General features: G+C 39.3%; 2 protein-coding genes and 1 long non-coding RNA gene across 5 annotated transcripts in view; 2 read left to right on the top strand and 1 right to left on the bottom strand.

Moving 5' to 3' along the window:
* Positions 1-935, top strand: part of fermt1 (FERM domain containing kindlin 1) — a 21078-nt gene extending 20143 nt beyond the window's left edge. The window contains exon 16 of the mRNA XM_088324949.1: positions 536-935. Coding sequence (XP_088181075.1) covers positions 536-709 — 174 coding nt within the window. The 3' untranslated portion in view covers positions 710-935. The remainder of the gene's footprint in view (positions 1-535) is intronic.
* The window catches only part of LOC148346092 (uncharacterized), a 15408-nt gene extending 4823 nt beyond the window's left edge, over positions 1-10585 (bottom strand). For all 3 annotated transcript variants that reach the window (XR_015848267.1, XR_015848265.1, XR_015848266.1), the window contains exons 1-2: positions 10385-10585; positions 9598-9748 (exon numbers count right to left, since the gene is read on the bottom strand). This is a non-coding gene — a long non-coding RNA (uncharacterized LOC148346092). The remainder of the gene's footprint in view (positions 1-9597; positions 9749-10384) is intronic.
* trmt6 (tRNA methyltransferase 6 non-catalytic subunit) lies at positions 5137-24170 on the top strand. Its single transcript, XM_088324950.1, has 12 exons — positions 5137-5417; positions 5615-5748; positions 9534-9643; positions 9714-9805; positions 11271-11354; positions 11435-11559; positions 14761-14925; positions 16763-16905; positions 16972-17057; positions 20334-20436; positions 22931-23017; positions 23093-24170. The coding sequence occupies exons 1-12, from the start codon at positions 5314-5316 to the stop codon at positions 23237-23239; spliced, it is 1380 nt and encodes a 459-aa protein (XP_088181076.1). The 5' UTR covers positions 5137-5313; the 3' UTR covers positions 23240-24170.

Genomic DNA, 24170 nt, shown 5'->3' with positions numbered 1-24170 from the left:
AACGGCTCGCCTTTTCTTTACACTCTACAGTACACCAACCATATTGAATGGATGCACTAGATATTAAACAATAAAAATGTCAACGTTCTTAGCGCGCTGGAGATACAGTATAGAATGTTTACACACAAACTAGGAACGAGAAGCGGGATTTCTTCTTCGGAGTGGATACTGGGTGAGCTCTCACAGCGCCACCACACGCCGGTAGCGGTGGAAAGAAGCACTACAGTATTGTCCTGTACTCGGAAAAAGGTGCACACAATACAAAATCTAACTTACAGCAATATTTGGATATTTTTCGACATCCCAGAAAAAACATTTTTGTATCTACCGTTGTTCGTAACTCAAGTATTCGTAGGGGAGCGTCTGTACAAATAAACATGAATTAACTTAAAATTAAAGTAACAATTCTGGGCAGCCCTATGAAAAATGTCTTAAAATCCCACCGATTGAAGGAATCTATGCGGTTTTATGGATTTCATAGTCTCCTAACACTCTTGTTGCCATGGAAACCAAATATCGTACCCTGTGCTTGAAGGTGACCATCGAGTTCGACCAGAACGTGACCATAGCCTTCTGCTGCCTGAGCTGCGACTGCAAAGTTGTGCACGAGTTCATCGGCGGCTACATCTTCCTCTCCACGCGATCCAAAGACCAGAACGAGACCCTAGATGAAGAACTGTTCCACAAACTGACCGGGGGTCAAGAATGAGAAGCAAAAAAGGGGACGCTGATCTAGTAATGGGCCAAAGAGCAACTCAGTGATACATGATCATTCAGTCCCTGCAATGGATAAAGTCTCATGGTTTTACAAAAGAGGACTTCGCCATTTTTAGTTACTATTTATCTTCTTGTTTCAATCTTCCGTCAACGTGTTTTTGTGTAAATAATCATGTTCTCAATCTGTGTGTAATGAACTTTGTACAAATAAACTTTTTTTATGTTTTTATCACTTACGCGGCCCTAATACTCTGTTTTCAAAACAATAATTCTGTCAAGAACCGCAACAGGATCACCTAAATGCGTGACATTTCTCACACAAGCCTTTTATTTTACGGGAAATGGGGAGTCGTGCACGTTAGTGAGCAGTCTGGCGTGGAATGATAGGAAGCCCGAGGCCGACGAGATCGATACCAATTGCCCGAGCAGATATCGGACGGCTGGGGTCGATAACAGACAGGATGGGACAGCCAGGATTGATGTCAAAACAGGATATCGAAAATAAACAGGACAAACTAGACGGGAACGAAACTGGAAACCGATATTAAACAATGGGACCTACAGGATTGATATCAAAACAGGATATCAAAATTAAACAGGTCAAACTAGACGGGAACGAAATTGTTAACCGATATTAAACACTACAAGATAAACGGGAACAATACCGGACGGGAAATACCAACAGGAAACAGGACCGAGTCATAACCCACATCTTGCTGGGCAGAGGTTTGTTGACAGACTGACAAAAGGTGAGTGAGAGCACTGAGCTTAAACAGAAGGAAAGCCAATCTGTCAGCGAGTTGCAGCTAGCGCCACACGGGCGCGGCCAATTGGGTACCATGGTAACTGTGACAAATTTGGCATTTTATAAATCAGAGTGGTTTAAGATATGTTAAACAATGAGAAAAGTTGCGTATTTCAGTCATGTAAACCTGTTTTATTGTGAAAGATACGCTCCAAAAAATAATCTGGATAGTGAAAACCATGGCGAAGAAAAGGAATCTCAAACCTTTTTCGAGCCGAGAGCTACTTTGTGTTACTAATGACCTCAAAAGGCACCCAGTTTGATGAAAAGGGCAATATGTTTAGAATGCATTTCTAAAATAACTTAAATAACATTATCACTATGTTGTTACTATGTTATTACCTCGTTAATTATCAGAAGTAGGGTTAAATATTCATACATCCAGTAAAAAAGCATCTTAGTGGAAAATCACAATGACCCAGCATCACTGGTTCACTTTTTTCAGAAAGTCAAGTCATGTTTATTTGTGACGCCCTTAATCACAAAGAGTCTCAAAGGGCTGCACAGACCACAGATTATTGCAAACTACAGACCATTATTACATCATCCTCTGATCCACAACCTACATGAGGGCAAGGAAAAACTCATAAACCTCAACATGAGGAAGATGAAGAAATCTTGAGAAGGGACCGCACATGAGGTGTCACCCCCCTCCCAGGATGACCAGGCTGCAATGGATGTTGCACGATCAAATAATACACAGATATTGTCAAAATGAAATTTAGGTCATTCATAAGCTATAGAATAGAAGTGTGTTTTAAGCCTAGATTTAAAGAGTTCTACTGAGGTTGCAGATAGAATCTCAGACGGCAGAGTATTCCACACCACCAGGGCCCGTATGGAGAACGCTCTCCTGCAGATTTCTTCTTGGCTCTTGGGATAACTGGCAGACCAGGATTTTCCGAGCAAAGGCTCCGGACCGGAACCTAGGGAGAAATTAAATCTGAAAGATATGAGGGAGCAAGTCCATGCATGATTTTATACACTACCAACAGAACCCTAAAATCACATCTTAAGCTAATATTACTAAGAAAGGGTCCGTGGGCACATCAACTGTCCTTAAGGGGGCACTTTGGTGCTCATGGGGACCACGTTCGCGGGTTGCAAACTCGTAAATGAATGGCCTAAAATGTAGGCTTGAAGATCTTTTAGTGCCTCACTATCAAATTATGAGTGCTGCGTTTGACACAGTGCACCACAATTTCCTACTAGAACGGTTGGAAAAATGGATTGGTCTCTCAGGAACCGTCCTCTCGTGGTTCAAATCCTACCTCTCAGATAGGACGCACTGTGTTAAATATGGTGAAATGACATCTGAGCCCTTTAATGTTACCTGCGGTGTTCCACAGGGTTCAGTGCTTGGCCCCCTTCTTTTCAGCATTTACATGCTTCCATTAGGTGATATTATTCGCAAGTACAATATCAGCTTCCACTGCTACGCAGACGACACTCAACTATATCTTCCGTTGGAGGAATCTCCCACACTAAACTGTGGAAATTTGGAGGCCTGCCTCATTGAGATAAAAGAGTGGATGTCACTCAATTTCTTGCGTCTTAACTCTGAAAAGACCGAAATGTTAGTCATTGGTCCATCTAAATGCCGTGACTTATTCTCAAAAACTGCTGTGAACATTGACAAATGCCACATCACACAGAGTGACTCAGTTAAAAATTTAGGTGTCATATTTGACCCCGATCTGTCCTTTCAAACACATGTGAAGAACATTACTAAAACCGCTTTCTTCCATCTTCGTAACATTGCTAAAATCCGTTCAATACTGTCTCAGTCGGATGCGGAAATTATAATTCATGCGTTTGTTACCTCCCGTCTCGATTACTGTAATGCACTACTCTCCGGTCTCCCGAAGTCTAGAACCAAGTCTCTTCAGCTGGTACAAAATGCCGCAGTGAGGCTTTTAACTAGGAAAAAAATGTACGATCACATAACACCGATTTTGGCTAACCTGCATTGGCTCCCAGTTAGCCTTAGATGTGATTTCAAGGTTCTCTTAGTATTATACAAAATCATACATGGACTTGCTCCCTCTTATCTTTCAGATCTGATTTGGCCCTATGTCCCGGTCCAAAGCCTACGATCTGAGAGTGCCGGTCTTCTGGTGATCCCAAGAGCAAAGAAGTGTTCTGCTGGTTCGAGAGCGTTCTCCATCCGGGCACCGGTGCTGTGGAATGCTGTTCCCCCTGAGATCCGATCTGCAACCTCAGTGGAAATGTTTAAATCTAAACTTAAAACTCACTTCTACTCCATAGCATATGAATAACCTACTCTTCTCGTCGGCTGAAAAATAGTCTGTGTAATATAGTGTAATAATCTGTGAAGCCCTTTGAGACTCTTCGTGATTTAGGGCTATACAAATAAAAACGACTTGACTTGACTTGATTCAGGAGTATAAGATTTCATCTCATCTCATCTCATCTCATTAGCCGTACCGCTTATCCTCATTAGGGTCGCGGGGGGGGGGGGGCTGGAGCCCATCCCAGCCATCTCCGGGCAGTGGGCAGGGGAGACCCTGAACTGGTTGCCAGCCAATTGCAGGGCACACAGGGACAGACAACTCATTCGCTCATTCACACCTATGGACAATTTGGACCGGCCAATTCACCTGAAATGCATGTTTTTGGAACGTGGGAGGAAACCGGAGTGCCCGGAGGAAACCCACGCAAGCACGGGGAGAACATACAAACTCCGCACAGGAAGTCTGGAGCTGGATTTGAACCCACGACAGGTTCCCATGACATGAACTGTGCCGCACAAGCGCTAACCACTGCGCCGCCGTGCTGCATGAGTATAAGATTTGATTCTAAAAAAAAAAAAAAAAAAAAAAAATCCTCAATATGTTTTTTTTCTTTCACAAAAATTTAATCTCTATGAGTTCATTAACAGCTTTTCATAAAAAAAAATATAAAAAAATAAAAAGCAAAACAGCAATTAATTTCATTTCCACGTGAAAAATACAGCACAAAAAACAGCGATTTATATAACGTTTTAAATGTTTTTCTCTAGTTTTGTTTTTTTAATGAATATTTTCGCCATTATTTGGGAACTTTGCTGCTTTTAATGTTCTCTGGTTGATAAATAGTTGTCAGCAAATACAGCTACTGTAGGTGGACTATTTTATAAATATCCCGTGGACACATTTAAAACTGCAGGTCATTGTTTGCAGCTCATTTTTCTCTTAAACTTCTCATAGCCGTTTCATGGGCTGGATTATATCTGTTGGTGAGCCTGATCTGTTCCACAGACTGTATGTTTGACACCACTGATGCCCTTTTTTATCATTATTATCATGCAATTATATACTGTATTATACATTGAAATCAAAGACAAATAACTCTTTACAGGCTGAATCGTTTTTTAACAAATAAAAGTACTTTGTGAACGTGAACAGAAAGTGGAAAAATTATTTAGCCAATCAGAATGCAGAACACGATGCTAACCGGTGAATTTGTATGACCGCGAATTAAAGAACCGTGTTACAGCGAGGGTTCAATGTATTTATTTAAAAATAAATATTTAATCGATTTTTCTGAAATCGACATCATCTCTGCGCGCCATTGGCTGGCTACGTTCAGTACAGACCAATCAGCGTCGACAATGAGGGAAAACGCGGAAGTAGGATCATTCTGCTCGTCCTGACAAGACAAGTGAACGATAGATAACACGTGCGCCCCCGAGTTTAAATCAAATTATTACTAATTTCATACATCTCTGTGACTTTTATTTATCATAAATTTCCTGATATTAAAACGTCTATTCGTTAGTTTGACTGATAATGGCTGCCGGTGGGGACGTTGACTCATACAGAATCAACGAGGGCGACTACGTTATGCTGAAGCGCGGGGAGGTCTACAAAGCTGTGCAAATTCTGGCAAAAAAGTGTGTTTAAAAACGTTTAATGCATGCCGTTTTAGTCATAGGTTAGGATTACGTATCTGGTGTGAGTTTCACGCCTGTGTGAATAGTTGAACAGTATTTAAGTGGTGGTTAAACTTAATGTGGGTGTTGTCTTCTTAGGGGTTCCGTGTTTGTGTTATGATCTATTCATACGCTTTGCATTTTTACTTCTACAATAGGAAAGTGCAGTTTGAGAAGCAGTGGTTCTTCCTGGACAACGCTGTGGGACACCTTTACAGCACTGCTTTTGAAATGGTTCCTGGAGGACAGTTGCAGCCCGTGAAACCAAAAGAACTGCCAAGTGTTGCATCTGGTTGGTATTTAGGTGTATAATGGTGCCTCAGCTTTCAAACTGATTCATTCCTGGTTGGCGGTCGATGTCTTAATGTATTTTTTTCTCATTAAAAAAATGTCACATTTACTCAATACCCATTTTAAAAGTTCCCATTTCCCCCCTCAGTACGTTTATCTAATCAACAATCTAATCCCAAACATCCATCCATCTGCACCGCTTATCCTCAGTAGGGTCGCGGGGGCGTTGGAGCCCATCCCAGCTATCTTCGGGCAGTGGGCAGGGAACACCCTGAACTAGTTGCCAGCCAGTCGCAGGGCACACAGGGACAGACAATTCGCTCGCTCACACCTAGGGACAATTTGGACTGGAAACCAGAGTGCCCGAAGGAAACCCACGCAAGCACGGGGATAACATGCAAACTCCACACAGGAGGTTCGATCTCATGACCTCAGAACTGTGCCGCACACGCGCTAACCACTGCTCCGCTGTTCTGCCCTCGTCCCAAACATATATACAGTAATATAATAATAACTGAGTTGTGATTGAAATAGAATCATATCTAGTGTCACTGATATTACAATACACATAAAATGTGGGCATGTGTATATTTAAATAGGTGTTTGAATATGTATGTGCAACGACCCTCAATCATGCGCGACACAAGGGTTCACAGTTACTCGGTTTATTGCCTGCATTCACTAAACAATACAAATAGTCAAATATGTGATTATAATAATTATTATAATTATTGTTATCTGACCTATGTAATAAGTATATCCACAAGATTTTGTTATATTAGACATAAGAGTAAAGGAGGATTTGTAAAATGTATTTAATAGGGAAGATAAAGGGGTAGGAAAAATAATCATCTGCTTCTGACTACCCCTTTTCGAACATGTTATGTGACATTATTTTGTTGTTGACGCATTGTTTCTGTCCTGTTTTTATTTTAATGTTCGAAATAAAAGTTTTCATTAATTAATTCATTCATTCAAATAAGTCAGGGTGTCTGTGCACGACTGCATAAATCTTCAACATGAGGTGAAATAGCTGAAGGTACGGCAAGCGCAGAAGCCCATAAAGTGCCAAACGAAAAAGGCAGCCGCACACGTCCATGGCTTATGGCAAATGAATGTAGCAGAGTTTTAACAGTAATGCAACAAAAACACAAGATTTTGTGAGAATTTAAAAAAAAAACTCAAAACAATCAGTTCAACTCTGTTACATATGCCTATATATATTTATCCAAGAGTTTATATACATGTAGTGTTGTATACGTTTATATGTATGTATGTGTGTCGGTGTATAAATGTGCATATATTTATATTAGGGCGGTGCGGTGTTTAGCGCGTGTGCGGCACAGTTCTGAGGTCATGGGTTGAAATCCAGCTACCAACCTTCCTGTGCGGAGTTTGCATGTTCTCCCCGTGCTTGCGTGGGTTTCCTCCGGGCACTCCGGTTTCCTCCCACATTCCAAAAACATGCATGTCAGGTTGATTGGCCGGTCCAAATTGTCCCTAGGTGTGAATGAGCGAGTGAATTGTCTGTCTCTGTGTGCCCTGCGACTGGATGGCAATCACTTCAGGGTGTCCCCTGCCCACTGCCCGTAGATGGCTGGATGGGCTCCAGCACCCCCGCGACCCCACTGAAGATAAGCGGTCCAGATAATAGATGGATGTTTTTTTTTTATATTAGTTTTGTTTTTCTCAAGGTGTGAGAGCTAATAAGCACTGCTTCATCTCCCTCCCTTCTAAATATTTTACTTCGTTTTGTGGTTGATGTAGCTTCCTCATTTTTCTTTTTTCCAATTTTACATGTTTTTATCTCCCGATTTTTTGGGGGGGGCAATGATCAGGAAGCCTTGCACTGCTTGTGATACATATTCTGAATTAATAAATGGCAATTATAACAACAACAACATAGGGGACATTGTTTATCACGAGATAAAATAGAATAAGAATATTCGGATCAATAAGCAAATATCTGCAAGAGACCGGCCTAAGTCATAAGTGCATCAGGACTGTAGTGTGATTAAAAGTAGTGCAAAGACAGTAGCAGTAACACAATTCAAAAGTCAAGGAATACAATATAAAACAATATTTTGTCTTCATAGGCGATATATATATTTTTTCCCTATCTTGTGTGCTTGTTTAGGGGGTTGACAGCCCATGGGAAAAATGATTGAGCGCATGTAGGTCCCTTTTAGGGGACATGTAGCATCTGTCAGAGGGCAGCAGGTCAAAGAGGTGGTGACCAGGGTGAGAGAAGTCCTTTATAATTTTGATGCCTCTGCTGCAGTATTGTAAGCCGGCAATTTCCTCCAGACCTGGCAGAGAGCAGCCAATGATTTTCTGGACTGTGTTGATGACTGGGTGAACGCAATCACGTATTTGTGTCATTCTGTTGTCTGTTGATTTCCACACACATTTTGTTCAGTATTGAAGTACTTTCTGTCAGATGTCAAGTCATTTTTATTTGTATAGCCCTTAATCACAAGATGTCTCAAAGACTGCAATGATTAATACTTCCCATAACCATCAGGGCACTGCTATTAACCGAAAATCTAACCGACATTGTTATGTGACGTAATGCGAGTGAGTAATCCTATGACACCTAATTTTTCTAGTATTTATTGGCAGCAACCCTAACAAAGCTCCCCAGAAGAGGGCACTATTTAATTAAATTTAACCCTTGCAAAATTCACATTAAATCTCAATCCAGGACTCACCAAAAGTAAATTGTAGTATCTGGACCGTTTTGGTCTCTTTTTTAAGGAAACACTCTCAGGTTTTGTACCCCAACTGAAATAATCACTGCAAGTGCAACTAACATTGCGTCATCTAAGTTGGAACACACAGAAATAGACTTTTATTCTTTTCCAATAAAATGTCTTCTGATGAGTGTAGCATGGGCATCTTAGCTGGAAAACGGCTAAGACAATACCATAAAGCCCTACCTGGTCCCAGGGCAAAGTTCATTATCATCTGCACAACTAAACATTAGTGTTTATACATTTTCTACGGTTGTGTCTAGGCGTGACTGGTGACATCATACAGACAAGTTTTTTGCCTCTCAATATTCTGACGGCCCTGAGACTAGCATTAACCCTTGAATGCATAAGTGGGATAAAAAAATACCCCATGGGTTGTTATTCTTTAAAATCTTGAAAACTAAAAAAGTTGTAATCCTGTCATATTCCAAGTATTCCTCATAAAACATGTGTATGAAATGATGCCATTAGTATTTTTATCCCACCCGCCCACTACTTACTGCATATGGAAGAGTGTATGTACTGTAAAGTCATGGAGCCAAGGGCTAAGTACGAAAATAACTAGCACAGAAAATGTACCTTTCTATTAAAATCGAAAATTCGTATCTACCGTTTTTCGTAAATCGAAAGTTGTAAGTAGGGGAGCGTCCTTACTGGTCTGGTGTAGCCCCACTAACCGTGTTTGTTTACCTTCTCAACTCTTCCAGACAACAATGTATTTGTGGAACAACACCTTTATCATTTCGGATACCTGTTCCTTGCTTAAATCTTCAGACGAGCCATGACTGGCTTTTAAGGTATAGCCCTCGACTCTGCCATGCTCTCAGCTCGACGCGGTCGTTCGAATGTTGAAATTCAGTAGCGAGCGAAGACGATTTATTCTATTTTGGTTGAGGGTCCAGTTGGTAAGGGACAGATATTCAAAGCTGAGGCACCACTGATTGTATTTTTTAATGTATTTTTTTGGCAAACACTGGCACCAATCTTATCTACTAAGCCAAATGCTGCTTCACCACAACACTTTCTCCAACAGACACTAAGGAAGCAGGTGTCGATAACAGGAACATCCAAGATGACGGCAAGTCGCAGAAGCTTACCCGAGACGACATCGAGACGCTCAAAGAGCAAGGGGTGAAGGGTCAGGTAATGAGGCATGCTTGATGCCGCCCACCAACGCTGTTTAGTACTTCATTTTATCGTCTTTGCTTCTCAGGAAATCATCCAGCAGCTCATTGATAACAGCGCCACCTTCAAGAATAAGACCGAATACGCTCAGGATAAATATATCAAGAAGAAAAAAAAGAAGTGAGCCTCAAACCTCACACTGATATCATTCGAGTTTAGTTTATTGTATACACAACATTAATCTGTATTGGGGTGGAGATCACAAAGTGTAATTTCCATATATTCGAGGATAGAAATCTGTGGTAATAAGTTTCAAACTGCTGGTACCCCAAATGTAAACATAATAACAAAGTAGTTTATAAATTATTAAGTACTACTTATGTGTAATATTTGGCATAGGATTAAATGACAATCTAAATATACAATACATGTCAAGGAAAAATGGGATTTAATTTACCTATGGTTAGGGCTCCAACCAACGATTATTTTAATAATCGATTAATAAGATTATTTTTTCGATCTATCGGTTAAAAACAAAAGAAAACACTATTCATTTATTTTTCTTCATTTAGGTATTAAAATTTGTGGAAAAATAAGAAAGTTGAACACATAAGAGAATATTCCACAATATTAATCGATGAAAACAATCAGTACTTGTCAAATAACAAACATCAGCTAGCTACCAGAGACGGAGGTTACGTTTCCACACTTCAAAACGCAAACAACAAACGAATAAAAACAAATAATGTATTTGCTTACGCTGCTACCGAGCTCCCTTTATCCTCGCTGGTGACTCCATGTTTTGGTTTTGATTGCTGCCTGATGATCGTGGTGCTCCCATGCCTTATCACTTTTTTTGAAGTCTCTGTTGAGTTCTCCCACACTTTTGCGGACTTGGGTCGAACTGTTTTTCAGTGTCTGTCATGTTTCATGAGTTGATATTACCGTAGCCTTTGAAAAAGGCGCATTTGTTTCGCACTCCACCTCACTCTGTCATGGTAGCTGATGTCATTTGCTCCGGGACGTGCTCAGTGACTCATAACTCACGCAACACAACAAATCGATGAACAATTTCATTGCCAAGGCTTTTGAACAGCGATTTTAATCGATTTCATCAATTCGTTGTTGCAGCTTTATGGTGTACCGTGACTAAAGCAGGTCAAGTGAAGTAGCAGGTGGATGCAGGGAGTGAGGACGAGACAGGGATGGTGGATTAAAAATAAAACTGACTTTTAAAACTTCATGCCCTTAGAAGATTTTGTTGCATTTATCGCCTCCTTATTCTCGTCCAGCCATTTTCCTTAGAGAAGGTAATGATGTATGTTCTTCGTATTTCTTGATAATCACAAGCTTAGTTTTCATGTTTATCGTGTTTTTACCTCTCCCTTACCATCACTGCAAGCTTTGGGACCCATAGCGAATGAATACAGGAGAAAAATACAGCATTATATCACCGACTCATTAAGTCTTTACATAGCACGGGGGATTCTGAAATGGCTGAGGAGATGGAAAGGTAATGTGGGATTGAGTTCAGCCAATACCCTATGGACTATTGGCAGAAAGGCACTTTAGAATCGTAACCTGTCATATGGGTGTCTACTGTACAGGTGTATATTTGAATGGACGGTTGTTTTTTTATGTTTAGATATGAAAACACCGTGACCATCCTGAAACCCACCTGCCGCATCATGGCGCTGATGTACCACGGACGAGAGCCTGCAAAGATATGGTAAATCCAGTTATTTATTCCCTTTGCCTCAGTCCGCTCAAAATGCACGACAGCGTGAATCATTTGCGCTTTTGTTTCAGTCACTTACGATTCGACACGCTGGCGCAGATGCTGACCTTGGCCAACATCCACGCCGGCAGCAAAGTGTTGGTGTTTGAGACGTGCGCTGGCCTCGTGCTGGGGGCTGTTATGGAGAGAATGGGAGGTGAGCGCGTTTTACATGTAACGCAGCATTTTAGTTGACATTTTACGGCACAATAATGTCAACACAATATATTTTAATCCGCTTATACAAGGGCAAAATAATTTAATTATATTGTATTTATACCGTATTTTCCATGCCATAACATAAGGCGGACCAGGCTATAAGGCATGTGAAATTGAGACCACGAAAGAGCTACTATGAGAATAACTATTTGACTCTTTATACACTTTCGGTATCCATTAGTGCAACGATTTACCAGTTGATAAGTGTCCCTGACAAAAATTGCAATACATTGTAAGCAATGGGAATCTAACCTGTGCCGCTTTTTTATCAGAGTGTTCATACAAGTGCTTGAAATCCTTTAAAATTTGAGAATTTTTTTGTGTTTTTAAGGTCAGGGAAATGCGTGAATTTTGGTTGAAGTGCTTGAAATTGTTGCCATGGCCATGCTTCTTGGCAGTCTGACTCGACAGACCACGCTTTTAATTGAAGAAATAAAAAGGTCGTAAAATATGCAGATGGTGGCTCCAGTCCTCGAGTTGTCAGTTAAGCGTTACTGCCCTCTACTGTCGCATCCAGAGGACCGGTTTATCAGACAAGTTATGGAAATTCCGGCTCTTTTTCGAAAAGTGGCTATTCTGGCTCGGCTCATTTTTTTATCAATCATAATAAAACTTTATGCACCCAATTATTTTGTAATGAGTAATTTAATTGGTTTTGCATGGGATCCCTGCAAAACACTTTTAATATATATTAAAATATTCACAGAAAATGTCCCTGAAAATGTAAGACAATAAAATATAAATTAAAAATGTAATCTCTCCAGTGCTATAAAATGATAAAATGTAAAAAACAAAAAAGGATTGACAATTTTACTCTCGCCAATTTAGACACAGATCTTCTGAAACAAAAGGCAAAGGTTAAGAATTCTCTAAGATTGCAAGGTTGAATGCACTCTGCTTCGGAGCAATCATTATCATTAAAATTGAATCAGAATATGGCTCATTTTTCTGCTTTTTATACTTGATAGCACTTTCTTTTTTTGTCTTCCGTATTGAACTCAATTATTATCTAACACTTATAGAGCCCTTTCCGTGTTTGTTAACAAGTGTGACATAGCCAAGCTGCGCGTGCATTGATGAAGCAGAATGGCAGAATTGATGTCAGTTTACATTAAGGATCGACTTATATGGGTTTTTCAGGGCCGGTACTGATTATTATTAGTAAGAGGGGGCCGTTAACTAATATTTGTAGCTGATATATACTTGCTGCAAAAGCTTGAAAACTAATAATAATGCAAAAAGACACAAAGAATATTTGTTCTAAATTCAAAGAAAACTTTAATAGCTCTCTGAACCATTTTACAATAAATAAAATGGAGTTTCAACACAATTAACATCACAGCGTGTATTCCTATGTAGTCTCCCATAGCCACTCGACACAGTATGTTTGAAGTGTGTCTTACTTCGCAAACATTGGATAGTCAGATTTTTAAATTCAATTCAAACATTTGTTTACTCTGGGAAATCCAATAAAACTAAGGACTCATTCACACTGGTTCTCTGGTTACAGTGATCGGTCAACATGCTTTACATTAAGGCTACTATAGCAGCTATATAAAGCCTACTTGTGTACAACTCATCGTGGTCAAAAATTGTATAGCGTTGAGCTACATTGGGTTGCCTCCAGTGTTGGTGACATCCGCTGGAATATGTCTTGATAAACTCATTATATAGACAACGGTCGCTTTTTTGTTTCAATCATATTAATCCGTATTACTTAATAAACGCATTGTACAACCTATGATCACGACACTCGTTCTAACATAGGCGACTACATTTCCTCGACATTTCAGTCAAGGGTAGTCCAAAAGGAGGGTGGAGAGAAAAAAAGGCAGTAAATGTGAATCTTAAAAACATTTGCGACTATGAAGAATATTAGCCAGAGCCCTAGCTCCAGTCTGCGCTCAGTTTGATGTGGGCTTCCTGCTTCAGTGGCGCCGCCCCCAGTCGCTTATCCAATCAAAAGGCGCGGGTGGATAGCGCTCGGGACAAAAGGCAGGAAAGGAAAATAAAAGTCCGGCCTAGCTGTTGCTCTGTGTTGTTTTGGATATTGGGCTTAATCAGCATAATAATATGTTGATACCAATATCCGTCAAATTCCCAAATATCGGTGCAGATAATGGGCCTGCCCTCTAATCTGTCAACCTCCTGTTTATAGCAGCCCATTGACACAAAAAGATCGTAGCTCATAGATGGGAGCCGCGCAAAATACCACAAATGTGTGCTAGCAGCAAGATGAAGACATTTTATTTTAGCCAACAAAGCCCAAAAAAAAAAAAAAACTTTGAGTTTCTTCCTCTGGAGGAACTGGAAACATGTGAAAAATTGCTTCGTACGTGCTTTAACTTGGCCCTTTCAAATGTGAACTAACCCTGTTATCACTAGACAACCAGCGGTGCAGATGACGTATGAAAAAGCGTTCGAGGTTATCTTATCGTCGCACTATTTATACTGACGATGCCAGTTACACTGATTTGCATTGTGCATTCTGATAAGTTAAACACTCTCCACTTCTTTACCAATGGAAGTTAGACAATGGAGAAAACAAAGTCAACAAATTACTACACAAGCTATTGACGTACAGGTGAAGAAGTGGAGAGACTGTTTAACCTATCAGTAGTATTTCTGGCACCCTGAGTAAAAATATTGTGATAATAAGATTCATTTTTTTATATGCAGTTTTCATATTTCATCTTTGCCACTAATATGGTAAACCTAACCCTAACCCTCTCACAACCACGCCTCAGGTTTGATTCCCATTGCCTGCCTTGTATTGTGATTTAGGTCAGCTATATTTATCCATATGATTAATCAATGCACAATCATTGCTCTAATTTGGTTGTATACTGTAAAACTGAATATGGTAATGCGTACCTATTATTGCTCTATGCATTTTCAATCTTATCTATCGTATTCTGCAGTATATTAGGTTCACCCGGTAATAAGGAGAATTTTTAATATTTTGGCTTAAGGTGCGCCTATATTCTGGAAAATACTGTATTGTGTGTTTTTTTTCCTCTACATTTGATTAGAACAAAAATATTTGAATGAAAATGTCGGCACCCAGTGGCCAGAAAACGCACCATTTTATTTAATTACCGGTTAATGACCCGTTTTCTTCTCCTGTTCCTCTTTCCAGGCTACGGCTCAGTGATCCAAATGTACCCGGGAAGAGAGCCGGCCCGGGCGGGAGTTGACAACTTTGGCTTCCCGGCTCACTTCCGAGACACGCTGCATGATTTTCCCATCTGCCACGTCAACGCTTTGCTAGCAGGCACGCTGGAAACGACTCTCAAGGACACAGGTAATGGCAAAATTTCAGCGGTATCCAGGATGAGAGAAGTGCCACCATTTTTATTTATTCATTTTTAAATAAAATAGTTTCGCCACTGTATGCTGCCACTGTAGTTGTTCTAATCTTGGTTAATTGTTTATACACTCCCGAGAATATTTAATAACTTGGGTATAGTCATCTTTATTACCTAACAAATGAGTTTCACTCCATTTATGTTCCTCTAAATCCTCTTAAAGCCTTTATGTACAGTAACTGTTAAATAAGTAGCTGGGACAAATATTTAGTCATGTGTTAACTCTTTCCATTATCTTCCCGGTCTATTGAAAGTACCCCTTGGGGTCCATGATATTTTTTACTGTCTTCAAAAATTTGCACGAATGCTAAACCACTGCACCTTTTTATTTGATTTTCTCCGATCATGCCTTATGGATCCCTTAACCATTAAGATCGTAGGGGCATCACTTTCTCGTGGTGTGTCTTAGGCAAGTACAGCCTGGTGGCGCCCTTCTCTTTCCAGGCATTTCTTTTTTTGGAGGGCAGGAGGGTTTTGCTCCCCCATGTGAAATAGGCACTAAATATTACACAATATCCTTTTAAGTAGAGTACACTCATAATGCCTTTTCGCATGTAAACCTGTTCATATGTACGTATGCATTCTTTTTTTTAGAGAAGTAGGGAAAAATTATGCTCGTGTATTTTTGGGGGTAGGAAAAATATATATTTTTTTAAATAAGTTATACTTGTATTAAAATAACATTTCCCCAGATTTACTTAATCCAAAATCATCTAGGTGATTTTTTTTTAAATATTGAATTTACCTACACTTCTAGAAATATTCTAGTTCCATTGGGGGTTATTTTTTCTGCATACAAATCACTAAAATACTAAGATTGTCTCTTTACTTTATTATTTACTTTAATATAATTTACTAAAATTTAAAAAAGGAAATACATACAAATTATACTGTAGAGTAGAATTTAAAAGAAAAGAAAAAGAGCTTCCAATTGCCCTAAAAAACAATTTGCCTCATTTTAATTCATATTTTGTCATTTCACTTTGGGAAAAAATGAGCGAAAATATTATTTTAAAAACATATTAAGATTAGCTGTCTGTGTGAAGATCACATTATTTATTTGTTTGCGGGGTTTATACTATGTCCTGATTGGCTGAAAAAAATATCTAACCTGGAATCTATCAATCAAAAGTCAATCACACTAGCAATATGTTGTTGTTACATTAATACACATTATTTTGAAAAGCTAACATTGGTTTTGGTTACGTTTATCAGTTGTACCGTACAATTAAAAGAAAAAAACTAAGCTTAAAGGTGGGTGTGTCATTTAAGGTGTACTCAAAAAATTGAAAGTACATTATTCATCCATTAAGTTTTGGTAAAAAAGCTCCTCTGAGTTCATAGAGCCATTTTCAAAAAAAATTCCACACAGCCTATCTGCTTTTATCTTACTTTTTCCAACACTGTTCAGGATGCGCGGCACAGTAGGAAATAGAAAAGGGGGGAAGTGGGGGGAGAAAGATTTCATGCTCCTCCCTGCGTTTTTTTGTTAGTGTAATAAAATGTGCGTGAAAATGGTGAAAGTCAGAAAACACTCACAACATGCAAAAAGAGTTTATTCGAGCGCTTCTAACAAATGCACGTACTTGCACGTACCAATAAAGGAGCTTGACAGAGGCTGCAATGATGACTTAAGCCAGAAGACAGTGTCAGCGAGTAAAAATGTCAAAATTCCGGACAGCAATCTGAACTTAGTCTTGAGAACTTCCCTCAACCCTTTTTTACGATTCTGCTCTAGACACTAACACAATTTTCCGTACGTTTTTTTTCCAGAGGCACTACATTCTGATGTGGCCACGGAGGAGCAGCCCAAAATGGAACCGAGTCACACTCCAGAAGAGGCTGCAAGTGCGGAGATTAAATCTACCGAGGACCAACGCGCGAAGGATGAACAGGAACGGGACAAAGAGGCCAAGGTATGGCTCTGATTGAGAAAAAAACTCTTAAGATATCCGCTCAAATTTCTGTTTGGAATATTTCAGGCTCAACTTAAGAGGTTGAAGCAGGAGGAGAAGCGCAAGAAGTTACTGGCGGCAGCTGCACTGTTGAAGGACATGAACGCAGATGGGTTAGTGTCACTTATAATACACAAGAAATACTTGGTTTGTATGGAATGACTCAAAAATACAGAAAGGTACTCGCAAGGACCCCAAAATACTCAAAAGCACTCAAAAGTAAAAGTACTGAAAGTATGTAAAATGTACCAAAACATTAAAGAAAATACTGAAATTACTGAAACCCAGTTACTAGTACTGAAAATTAGTGGAATGTACTGACACATCCCAAAAAGTATCCTATAGTACTGCAAAGAAATAAAAACAACAACAACTACTGAAAGGTACTTAAATGTACTATAAGGCGGTGAAACATTAAAAAAAGTGCTGAAAAGTCCTGCAAAATATTGAATATTACAATGAAGTTTTCAAAAGTATTATTTGGTAATTCAAAGTGCTGATCAGAATAGAAAAGAAATACAAATTACAGAAAGTACTGAAGTGGAGAAACATCCTAAAATACTGAACGTTTCCAAAACAGTGAAAAGTACGGAAAATATGGTAAAAAAAAATTGTAAAAATACTGATACATTCTGAAAAGTACTTAATTTTTCTATAAAGAACTTATGAGTATGGAAAATAGAGACAACAGTAAGTACTATATCTATATTTATAAACCAACAAACAATGAAATTAATAACTATAAAGGTGATGATGATGAAAACCAAACAAAATAACTGGGGATACAATCACATAGACATACATCTCAATAAGAACACAAAACAGACATGGTCTGCACATCTCATAGTTAGGTCAGACAAGCAGGAACTTGATGCTGAAAGCATCTGGCTCAAGCTCCCATGCCTCGTCTTTTTAATACACGGATCAGGACACTTAGCAATGGGTGGTTAAGCTGCCTGGGGGCGGACCCCCCATAGCAGCAGGTCTAAATATACTTCCATGATAGACAACACACACCACAACATGGTCAGTTCTTACCATTAGCACCCATGAGAGTGATTGTTATTATAATAGATACCCAGCAATGACAATAATTATGAAGGTGAATCTAGTGATGATGATGAAGTGGCTGGGCATCAAGAGACCCAATGTAAATATGTATATTCATAAGGGATTTACATGTATTTGTGAACAAGAGATTTAGCTGTAAGACACAATAATTAGGGAAGTCTGAGGGAAGAAATAAGCATATGCTTCTTCCTATTCCTTTTCGGGCATTAACATTGTTTTTGTTTTTTTGACATGTTTTGTTTTTATCATGTTCGAAATAAAGTTTCATTCATTTATTCATACTAAAATGTACTTTGACCTACTGGAAAGTATTGAAAAGGACTAAAAATGTCTGAAAAGTATTTAATAGTACTGCAAAGAACTTATCCGGACCGAAAAATAGTACTGAACCGCACTCCAACATATTGAAAAGTAGTAAAAGCTACTAAACATTCTGAAAGGTCTGAATAATACTATGAATTTTGGAAAATTTATATTGATCAAGTACTTATCAATGCGAAAATGAAATAAAACTACAGAAAGCAGTGAAAGGTACTCGAACGTACTGAAAAGTAGGTAAAGTTTCTTAAAAGCATTGAACAGTACTCAGTAGTACTGAAATGTACTAAAACATGCTGAAAAGTGCATGAAAATATTGAATAGGACTGAAAATGAAAGAAAAACACTTAAAATGATTTAATTACTGGTTCTATTAAACTGAAATATGATAAAAGGCAAATAAAACTACTCAAAAGATCTGAAAAGTACAAGTATAGTACCATTTATTACGGCTTAGTACTAAAAAGTGGGTTCCTTTATGATTTATTGATTCTCCTTGATCAGGGGTCCCCAACTCGGTGCCCGCGGGCACGTTGACGCCCAATTCTCGTGTCCGCGAGCCCTTTCTGAAAAAACCCACCGGTAATTGCGAACTATCAATGTCTGAAATGAGATTAAATTGTGTTGCAATATTTTTGCATCGATCTTGAGCGCCGCGAAGGAGTCGGTTTCTACACACTTACCGACCAATAAGGAGTCAGCCATGCAAGGCACCTACCTGCTTAATGGGGGCATTAGGGATTTCGTGTCTTGCCCAAGGACACTTCGACATATAATACGGAGGAGCCGGGAATCGAACCTGCGATCTCTTGATGCCAAGACGAGCGCTCTACCTCCTGAGCCAATGCCTCCCTTTTAAAGGAAGAATTATTAAGCAGCACAACATGGAGCGCCACTTCAGTACTTGTCACAAAGGCTTCCTTGATAATTACTCGTCCGGCAGCACACGACAAAAAGAAAAGGCACACCAGTTAAACTTCGGGCAAACGGCAGTCTTTTTTTACAAGGCCGGTGAAAAACACCAAAAAAGCAACCGAAGCCTCTTTTAGAGCTGCACATATTTCGATTAAGAAAAAGAAAGCATTTTCAGACGGGGAGGTTCTTAAAAAAAGCAATGTTAATTATTGCCAACACATTACTTAAAGATGATAAGAATGACAGCAATACCCTCTCTATTTTCTTCTATGTCCTCCTTGAATTACTCTTACAAGTGTTGGGTGCATATGTAGTTATTAGTAGAAACGTGATGAGAATTATTTCAAAAGTAGTTTATTTTTGTTAGTTCTCATTTGTAAAAACATGGTGCAGAGTTCATGATAGTGTCTTGAATAATTGAATGTGATTTCCTACAAAATGTTGTGAAAGTTGTCATTTGTAATTGAAACAATTGCGAAGGTAAAGATGAAATTAAATATTGCATGTTGAAGTTTGTGTTTCCTATCTCGTTGAATTATTCCTTATTTTTTATTAATCATTAAAAATCAGTTCTCATGTAAAATGTCAGTAAATATCTGTTTATTGTTTGTTATTGCAACATCAATTGCAGCCTGGTCATCCTGGAAGGGAGATTAACTCATGTGTAGTCCCTTCTCAAGGTTACTTCATTTTCCTCATGTTGAGGTTTTTGAGTTTTTCCTTACCCTCATGTAGGTTTTAGATCGGGGGATGGTGTAATAATAGTCTGTAGTTTGCAATAATCTGTGGTCTGTGCAGCCTTTTGAGACTCTTTGTGATTAGGGCTATACAAATAAACATGACTTGACTTAAATTAAATAAATTGAAATGATTGTTTCAGAAGTGTTTTCAAGGTGCCCTTTGTGCCACTCTGTGCCCTTAAAGTTGGTCTCGGCCTCTAAGAGGTTGGAGACCACTATCCTTGATTGTAGCATCTATATTATAACCACATAACCCCACTCCTGTCGTGCTAGTCGGCCCGAACGGCAACATTTCCAATAAAAAAGTATCAATGCCTTAATCCGTTTTGTTTTCCCTCTCGGCAGCTTGGTCATCGCCTCCCGTTTCCACCCGAGTCCGGTCCTGATGTGCCTGCTCCGGTTTCTGTCCCCCTCCAGGCCCTTTGTTGTCTACTCGCAGTATAAGGAGGTGAGCATTATGAATCTTCCTTTGAACCGAGCTCATTAAAAATTGCGCATCTAATTACTGCAAGACCCTGGTGGGAAACATGCACGAAAATACGAAGAAAAAATGTCAAGGAAATTAATCGGAAGACTGTGTAATAACGGCTTGGTACTAAAATCTCCACAATGGAATTGAGTGTTTATGTGTAATTGTTCCCAAGAGAAAAGGCTTTTCTTCTGCTTCTGTAAGAACATTTTATTTCTTTAGGAATCTCACTCTGTTCAGTTTCCTTGTTAAATCATTTTAAAATTCTTATTTCTTGAGTTTAGGGCACGTAGTAATTTTTAACCTTAGGAAGGTAACTTCTTTCAAATTGCAACAAGATCGTTACACATACTGTACATTATGTAATTCTGAGAAATCCAGGTTTGGAAACTGTATTTATTTGCTAATGCTAACTTGTCTAACCTTTGGAACCTAACTACATTTATTTTTCCCCCGGCCGCCCAAAACTTTGGACCCTACATTATATATAACTTTAAGGTCCTGGGTTACAAAAACAGTAGACCCGCCTGGATAAAATATTAATCCATTCTGAGATGGGGGTCTTAAGGTGAAATTGTCATATGGTGGGGAAAAGAATCCTATGATAATTAGCTTTTTCATTCTGAACAAAATTGTAAGTAAGTGCAGTACTACTTATATTTAATACATGTTTATATGATTTAACAACAGTATAAATAAACATGCATGTAAAGGAAAGAAAGACATTTTATTTATCTTTGGTGTAACAAAACTTGAGCTGGTACGGTGGTGTTAATGGGTGAATGCAAAAAATTGAAATATTTTCCTTATGAAATAACTGATGCTGTCCGGGGAATCTCCTCCCAGGGCATTACTGGGTTCCTGGAGCCACCAGATGGAGCTAAGCTTAAAATCCCACCGATGTTCTATTGGGTTTAGGTCAAGTAAATGTGTGTGTTGGTCAATGGTATCAATTCTGTTATCCTCCAAGAACTGCCTGCATACTTTAGCCGAAGGGTGAGCAAATTATAGCTGGCTTTTTAATCTGGCTAGCCAAACAAAAAATGGTAATAACATAATCATATATAATGGTAAAAAAAAGTACTGCCAATAAAGAAATATTGTAGTTCTGATGCAACTCTATTCCTCAGTGTCCCACAGTATGTCCCATCTCACCCTCAATATAAAGTGTATTTTTCATGAAGCATTAATTTAATAATTAATCGATCAACGCATATATTTGTAGTCCAAATCATTTATGTCTTTTGTTGATTAAAAAACTAGATGGATGAAAAAAGTAATTGTTCTTTTAAAAACCAAGAATAAATGATTTGAAATAAGTTGCATGAATACATAAATAAATCAATAAAATGCATCTATTAAAAATAAAAGAATGATACGAGAATTCCAATCAAAAAAATTTCTCACCACTACTCAAGTCACGAGGTCAGGAATTCATAGATCCGACAGCTAGCGCTAAGCCACGCCCACCATAGTGACAGTATCCACATATCACAACAGAAACAACAACAGCCAGCGATTCTTTACTTGATAGTCTTGATGGCGTAGCCGGATCATTTCTTCCGGATAATTCAAATTTATCCAGAAACGCTGACCTTGCAAGGGTGGATGCAAAATGTTGGCCCCGTACCAACTACACATAGAAATAGATTCAGATTTGTGAGAGATAACGGTATATAGAGGATCTACAATGAGAGATCTAGAATGTAGAGCAAATTTTTTGTCGTGGATATTTATCCAATTTCTACAAAATTCAAACAAACATTTTTATTCATACACATTAAATACTGGGATCCACTGCGTACACCGATCTCCTACTACGAAGTGACTGATGTCACATAAAACAAATTCGATGGCCAGAAACTCACGGTAGCACGGTCTCTCACTGACAACTAACCGACCCAACAACAGCGTAAAAAAAACCTCTTGCTGTAGAACAAATATAACTTTGTTTCGGTTCCCGTCGATCCTCTGCACGTTGAGTTGCTCGTGAAGCCACCAGCATGCCTTTATCCATCTCAAACATTTCTCCAAATTAGATTTTGTCTGAGGAAAAGGGACAAACTCTTCCCCTACCAATTGTTTTGGATACCTCTGATCTGCATGGCAAGTGCCCCAGACCTACTGCCCAACTATTTTGATACAAACACTGTATGTGCTTTTTTTGAGACAAAGATGGCAGACCAAAATGGGCAGCCTTGAGCTGTCGTCTGCCTCGCGTTCTGGCTGGCTGAAAACAAGCGCTGTCGGATCTATGAATTGCTGTGGATCAGGAGAAACCAAAGTCCCATTGCCCCACCTTAGGTTCTGACATTGGGTCAAAGGATTTCATCCCAGTACCTAATAGCAGTTATGGTGCCATTATCTAACTTTAAAGGTCAGAGCGTCCCTCCAGGGACCTTTGGGTTACCTACATTGGTACTGAGATGCTAGGTTTTCCCCCTTATCTCCTTCCTGGCTGTCCTCACTGCAGCCACTCATCGAGTGCTTCACAAAACTAAAGGAGCAAGGAGGCACAATCAACCTCCGCCTCACCGACACTTGGCTCCGGCATTACCAGGTGACCCACTGCCATCCAGTATTACCTCAATGTCCCGGTCTTCCACTTAACAGGTCTTGACTTTTCTCTCCCCAGGTGCTGCCCAACAGGACGCATCCAATGCTGCTGATGAGCGGCGGCGGCGGTTACGTCCTCTCGGGCATCACCGTATCGACCGAGTCCTCGGGCCCGGCTAGTTCGGAGGAGCCGGCGCCCAAAAAACAAAAACTGGCGGAAAACTGAGGAACTTTAAAGTCCCCCTTAGTTGTGTTTGGGGCTTTTAAGCAACCGGGCTGGCGGGATTGTCCGTTTGGATATATCACAAACGCATCCAAGCAGTTGTTGCGCAAGAAAGGCCTCTAACAGATTTTCTTGTCTGACTATTGGTCAGTGTTTTGTTTTATTATTCTTTTTATTACAGTAGAAATTTTATTTTCTGTATCATGACTGAACCTTTACAACCTTTTCTCACGGTATTCGCTTGTTACTTTCAAAAGCAAGAAGAATATACATAACAATATAATTGTTTGTTTTTGCATTGAGGAACTGGGAAAAAAATAGTAATTAATAAAATAAAAGAATAAAATTAAATATAGAAAATATTAAATGTAAAAGATGTTACCACCTTGGGCTCTACTTATTTTGGAGAGAACGTTGTTGGGCGTCGCCCCAAAGTATACGCAGAGAGGAGATATGGCAAAAAGGGAACGCTCTTCGGGACACGTTCAAAGTTCCAGATGTTCAACATTGGCCTTTATAGTGTCCTCAAATCAAGTCGTGATATCTCGTGAAGGTCGCCCGCCCCGGCTCATTTGGCATATCAGCTTGTGACCTCCTGCAACAACGTCATCCCACAACCTTCGCCAGATGCCTACATACTTATTATTAGTTATTATCCACATTCCACGACAATACTAACAAAATTTTTAAACATCTGCTTTCGTGGGGTCTGCTTTTGTGTGGTCTTTAATGCCCTCTCAGTCAAATTGGGCACTGCAGCTCCTAACCACCCCAAACAGCCAAATCCAATCTTTTATCGAACATTTGCTTGTTGAAAATAAGACGAATCATTTTTGAGGTAAACAAAATAACCTAGAAAATGGTAATTACCAGTGTTCATATTAAGATGTATGGTTCATTGACATTTGAATAAAATGCTTAAAATGAGAAATCA

Source organism: Urocampus carinirostris, chromosome 20 (genome assembly GCF_059441175.1).
Source record: "Urocampus carinirostris isolate Australia breed hairy pipefish chromosome 20, RoL_Ucar_1.0, whole genome shotgun sequence".
NCBI classification, from domain to species: Eukaryota; Metazoa; Chordata; class Actinopteri; order Syngnathiformes; family Syngnathidae; genus Urocampus; species Urocampus carinirostris.
Note: the sequence above shows the minus strand (reverse complement) of the source record. Positions and strands in the feature narration are given on the sequence as shown.